The following is a 9148-nucleotide window of genomic DNA, read 5'->3' as shown; positions in this document are numbered from 1 at the left end:
CTGTGGAATGCTGAGGCACATCGGTTCGTGAACAATTTCCCTAGTCAATCGACCGCTAGTCGTGGCTAGTCGGGAAACAAGATCCGTTTGTTAAATTAATTACCGATTTCGTTGCGACCACGTCACGGCCCCCTTTGTCCAGTTTCCCTATTCCATCTCGAAATCAATGCTGTCACCGCTCTAATTGCAGGGATAATTAATTTACGTGAGCTCGCCGCAATTCGTTATCGTTATCGCGATAATTGCGTGAATTACACAGAACAGGAAATTCTCGGAGATGGTAAGCATCTAATACGTATCTGTTTGTGAACTGTAAACACTGAAAAGCGAAGTTTTATCTACAACGAACGCATACGATTTGTACCGATCAGCGAATAAACACAAACACCGTCGCCAGTAAAATAGTAATCGCCAAAGATTCTAATTACGCATATACATACTTGGTACGCTTGTTTCTTGTGCTTCTGCCAACCAACGAACAACGACTCAACTTTCGGTCAAACATTAACAACTTTATGTGAAGAAGAGAATAGCATCATTCTTCTCATTCGCGGTGGCGTTATCGATTAAATCAAACGTTGTAACTGTCATTAACTACGCGCTCTTATCGTTAACCAAAGTCGTGTTATTGCGTCCAAATTTGTATCACTTTCTCTGCTCTTAATTTTCTCAATTTCGCACAAAATATTCAACGAGAAAATGTCAAACTCACGAAAGAACTGCGTCGCGTTGATTGCCACGTCGATAATCACTCGCGTTTGACTCAACTATGCGATTTCATAGGATTCGTGCGTTCAAAAGTTTAAACCAAAAGAGTAAAATATTCGAAAAGCCTCTGTAAGGACATATCTTTATGATTAAAAAAGGAAACTACATAACCGACGTAAACGTGCCACGACCGACCGATGAAAACACCGTGTCATGTCTCGCTGTCTCGCCTAGTTATCTGACATTTAATTATCGAGAAGCAGCGCGATGGCCGATGCAGCGAGCCGCACCCCTTTTCGCTCGTTCGCTCGTAAACAGTTCCTTTTTATCTCGTCGTCAACGCGACGCGATGCGACTCCTGCCAAACGCTCCTATTCGATTCTTTGTACAAACGTTGCCATTCCGTACACCTGTTCCAAGTACATATCTTCTATAGAATAATTTTTTGACTACTTCAAAGCATTTCAATGTCGGAACGATTTTGCAACTATCTTTCTCGTTTATCGACACGTCTTTCTATCGGTTTTTTTTTTGTATTTCGAATAACGATGGCAAATGTAGTAAAAGGACGAGATGAAAAACACATTTCTTGCAAAAAGCTGAAACAGAATTCAAATTGGTAGATCAGTCGACCAAACCATACCGATAAGAAGCAAAGATGACTCATAAGTAGAGAAAATATAGAAGAAATGAAAAGACATTAAAATGCCGGCCCACGATTGTTCGTAATAGCCAGCGGAAGGCCTCGTTTCCACTGAAACAACTTCGAAGAGCCTTTTATTGCTATTCCATGTTTCTTGAAAAAGTTCTCGCATAATGCTTCAGTGTGGATAGAATGTTTCTATAAGTTGCTGTTTGTTGGAAATGTCTTGGAATGTAGCGACGAGAGACAGCAGAAAGTTGTTCGTTGTTGCTTCAGTGAAAACGAGGCCTAACAATCATGTGCTCGTCCATCGAAGTCAAGGCCAACCTAAGTAGATATCTCTTGTATATATAGTTAGGTCTGTGGATCATCAAAAAACGCGCAAATCAACAATGTTACACGAACTAAAGGTTAATTGATTTTGGCGCAAAGACAACGTAGACGTAGAACAAAAAAGAAGTGAATTTTTATTAGAAAGACGGCGAGCGCATTAATTTGAACGCCTATATATGTATACATACGGTCACGAACGAAAATATTGAAACACTTTTTAAAACAAAATAACTTTCTAAAAATTAGACCAAACGACTTGAATCTTTTTTAGAAGTAAAAGGACTAGTTTACTAGATGATGCATAAAAAAATTTTGAAAAAATTCTAATTGACCGGAATCGCGAAAAAAATAGTAAAGGTCACATTTTACAACTTCTTTATCTGAGTCTGTAATGAAAATTTAAAAAGTATACTTTATAGATTTATTCTAATTATATATGTGCTAAAAATGTCATCGAAATCGGTTAACGTTGCTATAAGCTACAAACGGTTAAAACTGATGAAAATTAGTTTTCTACGACTTTAGACCTATATCTGAAATAAATCTACATTTTTGTTCATTTTTTGATGCCTGTTGCTTATTTCTATATTAACCAATTTCGATGAAACTTTCAACACGTGTATGTATAGCTGACATAACCCTCCATAATATGTTACTTAAATTTTCATTACAGGCCCAGATAAAAATGTTAGTAAAAAGTGACATCTATTATTTTCTTCGCATTTCCAATCAACTGCAGTTTAGAAAAAAAATTTTACGCGTCTTCTAATAAACTAACCCTTTTAACTTCTTAAAAAGATTCAAGTTGTTTAAGTCTAATTTTAAAAAAGTAATTCTGTTTTAAAGGCTGTGCCAATACTGTATGTATGTATATATGTAAGCATGCATGTATGTATGTGTGTATCAAAAAAATAGAGTACGAACGATGAATAATCCGATTAAACACGAAATTCGTATTACACTTGGGAATCAGCACAACGAATAAAGAGTTAACAAAGCAACCAAAGATTTCCTTCGGGCGGGGCAGCCAGCTACGCTTGTTAAAGCTTGCGACTCAGGAGGACAACGCCGTCGCGAGTTCGAATCTTCTCACCCCGGGATAAATTTGCTAAAGACGGAAAATCCAAAATCTCTCTTAAAAGTAATATACAACAGGCAAGAAGCTCCCAAAGATTTCCTTCGTTTCGTTAAATCGTAGATTACTTGCCATAAACATCCATTCTCTTCTTTTAGAACTTTTTAAATGATTTTGTAACTTAATTAAAAAAATAACAATAGTTAAAAAATTGTTCTTCGTGTAAATTTCTCTGTAGTAACAAACTGATGATAACAACCATGTTTTTGTAGTTCTCGTTTGGATATAAATAGAATTTCTACTATTAAACGAAAACAAGTATGATAACTCTTTCCTTTTTCTTTTTTTGCTTCGTTTCCTTTTAAGATATGTTCAATTTTTCTTTCCCGTTATTACAATCTGTTTTAGAGTTTATTCTTTTTAAACAAATTCTGTGAATAATCCGAATTATTGGTTCTGCACGCATTTTTCTTTCTTTCACTTTTAAATTCGCGGTATTTGTAAAGCGCTGTGATCTCGCCATCTGGTGACTAAACGCAATCGATTAAATAGTGAAATCGACATTGTTGACTGTTGATAATTACGACAGCAAGAACTGTATTCAACATCGAACGATACGATAACGTGAGTATGCTTAAAATTTGTTTATTTGTCATGATAATCTTTTCTCCGTTTTTATAGGCAATATTTAACGTTAGTGAGAAATATTTATACTCTCGTAAAATACTTTTAAAAAAGATATCGAATTTTATCAAAACTAATATACTGATTGTACAAAATCATTCTTTCATCCTGATTTCTATTAATATTTACAGCTCCAGCTCTGAAACGATTGTTCAACTTAAATATAATTTATGTGCGAAAATCTCTAAATTCCATTTATAGAGACGCTATAAATTTCTCGACGACGAAAACGAACATATCGTTCGTGTAACTTGTATACCGCGTCTATTAAGCAAAACATATTTTTATATCCGTTTTTATATCTTATTTTATATCTGTTCACAAATAGATTTATCGATAACGACTTTTTAAATTATTTCTCTTCCTCTCTTAGCTTCTCTTAGATATCTGCGAGATCTGACACATCACATTTCGATAGATATATTTTTGATGGTTTTTTTTTCTTTTCAAATTGCAAATTTGTTAAATGTTCGTCAAATTGTAGTACAGATTGTATCAAACGGTTAAATTTTACACATACTCGCACACGAAACATCGTTTCGAATTGAATTATCCAAATATGACCAAAGCACAATAAATGTACAGTAATATGAAAACGTCTATTGGTGTGGATTACCGAGAATGACAAATATTAAACTTATTTTTCTCAATTGATTATCGTTCACCGCGAGTTATTGATGTAAAAACATGATTCTCTTGAATTTTTCAAACCGAAAAAGAACTTCCTTTAGCTATTCTTTATAAGAGCTGAAGTATAAGGTTCAGGCTGATAAGAATTCTCTAATTTATAACAAGAATAATACACAGCTAAAATAGTAAATATATATAATATATATATGCGTATGTATATGTTTATGTATATATACACATACGTATCGTAAAAATTCTAATATCGAACCTCGTAGACACTTTTTCTCATAAATGCTAATCATTTACATACTTATGTATAGATAAAATAAATGTACCGTTTACTCTCTCTCTCTCGTAAAAAGGACTAAATGTTCTAATTTATAACGTAATATGTATCATAAAGATTCGTGTTTAACTGAATTAGTAAAAAATATGTTTCAGCTATACTTTCTATATTTTCTATAACAGATGTTCACGCTGACACATGTCGTTCCAATCCTTCACGCTACCACGTCGAAGATAAGATCAATTGCCACACACGAAGCTTAACCTTAACTATATACACGCGTATCGCATTTGATTTTAATCTCTCGCGAAAAGCGACGCTTTGTCTCGTCGTGCTACTTACAAGAAAAAGAAAAAATACATGGAATGGCAAATCCTATTTTCCCTTACAATACAAGTAATTATCAGAAGCAAGCAACTTAGCTAAAACCATTTTCTTTTCTACCTTTTTTCTTTTTCTTTCTTTGTTTACAAACTCTGTCAATTATCTGAATAACGCTGGAGTTAGAAATAAACTCGATAAATTATTTCAGAATTTATCCAAAAATTTTGCAACAAATATCAAGGAAGAGGAGAAGGATAAAATTATTTTACATTCGCGTGATTTAAAAGATATGTAAGCGCGATCAAAACAAACTGCTTCTTTAATTGCACACATGTTCGAACGTTCGAGCGTTTAACGATTAGATTTATCATTCCATTTCTGTATTTCATTAAAACCTGTAGACCTTTTAATTATATATAGTTCAATGAATTATATAATCTATCTGTACATTCACAACCGTTCAAATACACAATAATATCAACATATTTAATATTGGACCATTAAATGAAAAGAAAACGGTGCTTAATAAAAAGATTTACATTCATTACAGAACATCAACAGGCAGCGAAATTCTATTATAAAAAATACATATGCATAAATTTATCATACAATATTTCTGTTGTTTTTCATTTTCTTCTTTTTTCAATTTGGACGATAGAAAGAAAGCATATCCTATCAAAGTGTTAGTTGCCAAATACAAAAGAAACTGAAAATATGAAAAATCGAAAAACCGGTTGTTATTAGTAACACTGTACGAGGAAGGAGAATTGATATCACGTCACGACGCGTTTCTCAGAAATTTTATTTCTGCATACCATGAAAAAAGAGAAATCGTTTCACCATAATTCTCATATATTCCATTTCATTCAGTCATTATTTATATAAGATAAGGTATTACAGTAATTTACTATGTACGAATTAATTTTAGCTACTTCCATATCAGATCTGAATTGAAGACTGGTGTTTAAAGACTCCGGCCTCAGCTCTGATTTGAAAACAACTTGTCTATATAAGTCCATATTAAATATATTTTACAATAATATTATCATTGTACATGAACAACGTACGCTCTACACCTTGTTTTTGCATCGTAAACTAATCAGTGCACGAGTAATTCTACTCTTTATCAAAGTAAAAGTACATTAGAGTAACTACTCTATGGTACACCCAATACCATCTAATATATTAATTAAACATATTTATCCTGGTAATGAATGTATAGCAAAAACATATCTCAATATTTCGTCTGTGAATTAAAAAGGAAAATAATACTCGTGTACGCTGATTAGAATAACGATCGGCAAGAAGGTGTCAATTTGTTAAAATAGACGAGGGGACTGGATTTGTAACCCCAATGTGTGCGCCGCCCTGGTACCTGCTACAGTAAAAGCAATATTTTATAACAAATTCTTTGCTTTTAAACAAGCTATAATTACGTTTTGACAATGCTCTCTATGATTCAATTTGCTTTCTAATCATGTACTGACATTATTAAAATTTATAAAAATCTATACAAGTTTTATACCATTCATACTTCGTGTTATTAAATAATTTTATACTATGTACTCTTATACTAATCGAAAAGACTGAGAATGCATGGAAAGACAATATATCTCCTGTCTCATATGTCATGACCAACGATAATACATATAGTTATGAAATTGTATACTTATAATTAATGCACATTTTTATATTTGTTAGCAATAATTACAGTTATTTGCACATCCATAAAAGTTCAGGAGTGTAAATACATGAAAATAGTTATATATTTTTCTTGTAACACTCATACATTCTCATTCCTTTCCACTTTATTCAACCAAAGTCTAACCAATGCTAATGACGAGTCAAAGAATCAATTGTAAAAAAAAGTGCTTACATGAAGTTGGTAAACAGACGAAAGGAGGTTATTCCTTATTTTCTTCTGTAGTAGTAGCATTAGAAGGATTTTGAGACTCTGATGAAGATGAAGGTGGTGCCTCTGTTGTTGTGTCTGTTGCATCTTGACTCGAATCCGAGCTATCCTTTATGTCTTCCTCCTTTTTCTCTTCACTGACACTAGAACTCTTGCTTTCTTCTGCAAAGCTTTCCGATTCTTCTGTAACTTTTTCCTCCTTGAAATTAGAGTCAAGCGCCTTTTCAGAAGCCTCTTTACTTTCAGTTTTTGCAACACTCTTGTCCTCGCTATCCGCCAATTTTTCTGTTTCCTCTTTGTGTTCATCCACGTCCATTTTCATAGATTCCTCCTCAGAATGCTTTTCGCTTTTATTGTTAGCTGCTTCTTCATCTGTATTATTGTCATTATTTTTCTCTTGCCGTTTAGGACGCCCGCGTCCACGACCAGTGCCTTTTGTTGATGTATCCCTCTTTTCTTTTTTAGGTGGAGATGGCACAGGTGTTGATGAGGTTAGGCCTCGTGCTGAACTACGTGTGCGCCTCCTCCCTTCAACTTCTCCAACAGATGCATTTAAATCCTGCAATAGGAGATCACCCACTATTAATCGTAACTCTGAATGCAGCATAATCCAAATAGCATCTTACAACAAATCTGCTTCTTGCAACAATAATGAAAATTTTAAAATATGACTAAAATGCATAGCATACTTTACTATCCGCACAATTAAACAATAACATGATTTCTTTTTGCAATTTAGTCTATGCCTATTATTTACTCTAGTGAAATAATATAAAAATTCATGTTATTTGTACATATCCTTACTACAACTAAACGTAAAAGTGAGATCAAACATAGAAATGTGAAAAGACATAATACTACATATATATAAATAATTACAGTAACAACAAAGAATCAGCTATTCAATCTGAAAAATATGAATGACTATTCATAATTGGCGGTTACAACGTGTATTAGCGGGAAATCCTCTGTCTCCCTCCCCCACCTGAGAGAATTCCCCTTGCCCCTACTCCAGCCCTTTGTATCCCCACTCTTAACACCCTTTTCCTCACGTAGGCAAACAATATTTACGAGCAGACTAAATGGAGGGAAATAATAAAGGAATGAAATCTTGATTTTTCGAATTTTGGGAACATTTACAAATTTTTGGACGAACTTAATTCTCATCGTGTAATCTAATTTTAAGAAAATAAGGAAAATACATAAACAGAAAAGAATAAAGAAAGAAAGGTATAAACGAAGAAAAAAAAACAGAACGCACCTTTGTGACTCGCTCTCCTTCTTGAGCCAATCTTTCTAGTGTAGAGAGTCTTTTCGTGCCTCCTCGTTTATTTTTCGTTGGACTTGGTTTCTCCTCTGCTGAATGATCCTGAAAATAAATAATTGCTGCATTTTAAGAAGATTCGGTGAAATATATAAAAATTCATCGCCTCGTAATTGTAATCATAACTTAATGTAAAATAGTAAAAACAAATTAAATGGTAAACGATTTAAGGATTATGTCGAACTAACAGAAAAACGCATAAACGTGATGATAATTACACCCGTGATAAGATTATCAAGAACCGTTGAACTATATGAGAATACATAGCAGGTTTATTTAAGTTTCCCGCCATTTTGCCAAGTCGATATGTATTTCTAGCGTCGTAGTCTCGAACAATGTTCCTAAAAGAGAGCGAGTTTTTGTAGAAAACCGTATGACAGACAGTCTTAGAATCAAAATCTATTTCCCGCCTTTTTTGTACAGGCTTATTGCCATTAACCAGCGACTCCCTTCGTCACGAGAGTTACAAATAAAAAACATCCACCATCTTTGCTAATGAAGGACAAACGGCGCAGCTTTGAAAAATCACTGAGCCTGTAGCTACGCGGTATAAAGCGTCCGTGCATTTTAGCTGTATAGCTTCGTGTCTCACGTAATCACTTTTCAAACGACATTTCTTTATCGTAGCACAAGCTATTCTATCGAATTTTCGAGAGAACGAGCGTCTCTTCGTATTTCAGGGGCGCAACACGCCGCCTTAGCATGAAAACTCGGCTTGATGAAGATATTTCTCGTGCTTCCCTCTGCTTACCTTTGACACATCCTCGATATTGTTATCGTTCTTGCTCTCCGCCTTGATCTCCGACATTTCTTCGCAACTGAATCACTCAAAAACACTGGAAAAACCACAATTTCTCAACAAGAATTCGTGCTGAACCCGGTCGCACTGTTTATACGATAAGCAAAGATGGCGGTTAGCGTGGGTCACGTGATACATCGTCAAACGCAGAGCGGGAGTTCAGAGCGCCGCCTTGCGATTAACCGAGTAATTTGACACGTAGCGACGCATAACGCATGGAACATTTTAAATTCATTCATGTAACTTTTACTTTGTTATTCTTCATCATCCGTAACTATTAATTTATCTGTTGATATTCTTTTCGATCTTATCGATAGAATCCATTATATAACTTTTTTTTTAACACGATGAAAATACTTGGTTACTGAATTTCCGGCGTCATTATCGAGAAGCGAAAGGAAATACAAAATGCACTGCTAGCATGCATTCC

The 9148-nt window shown here is 34.2% G+C and overlaps 1 protein-coding gene across 2 annotated transcripts; it reads right to left on the bottom strand.

Annotated features, from left to right (window-relative positions):
- Positions 1-4508: 4508 nt before the first annotated feature.
- LOC122577324 (myoneurin-like) lies at positions 4509-8854 on the bottom strand. Of its 2 annotated transcripts, none has more exons than XM_043748596.1 (4): positions 8671-8854; positions 7857-7964; positions 6560-7154; positions 4509-6061 (listed from the first exon to the last, which is right to left on the bottom strand). In XM_043748596.1, the coding sequence occupies exons 1-3, from the start codon at positions 8725-8727 to the stop codon at positions 6588-6590; spliced, it is 732 nt and encodes a 243-aa protein (XP_043604531.1). In that variant the 5' UTR covers positions 8728-8854; the 3' UTR covers positions 4509-6061; positions 6560-6587. The 2 variants fall into 2 exon arrangements, with proteins under 2 accessions (XP_043604531.1, XP_043604532.1); XM_043748597.1 differs by lacking the exon at positions 8671-8854 and adding an exon at positions 8108-8595.
- Positions 8855-9148: the final 294 nt, after the last annotated feature.

Source organism: Bombus pyrosoma, linkage group LG18 (genome assembly GCF_014825855.1).
Source record: "Bombus pyrosoma isolate SC7728 linkage group LG18, ASM1482585v1, whole genome shotgun sequence".
Taxonomy (NCBI): domain Eukaryota; kingdom Metazoa; phylum Arthropoda; class Insecta; order Hymenoptera; family Apidae; genus Bombus; species Bombus pyrosoma.
Note: the sequence above shows the minus strand (reverse complement) of the source record. Positions and strands in the feature narration are given on the sequence as shown.

What these genes read in the sequence shown, in the direction of transcription:
- LOC122577324 (XM_043748596.1), bottom strand. Translation starts at nt 8,727, where the DNA reads ATGTCGGAGATCAAGGCGGAGAGCAAGAACGATAACAATATCGAGGAT. An exon ending in ATATCGAGGATGTGTCAAAG is followed by an intron (nt 7,965 to 8,670) that starts GTAAGCAGAGGG and finishes ATTTATTTTCAG; the next exon opens with GATCATTCAGCAGAGGAGAA. An exon ending in AAGGAGAGCGAGTCACAAAG is followed by an intron (nt 7,155 to 7,856) that starts GTGCGTTCTGTT and finishes CTCCTATTGCAG; the next exon opens with GATTTAAATGCATCTGTTGG.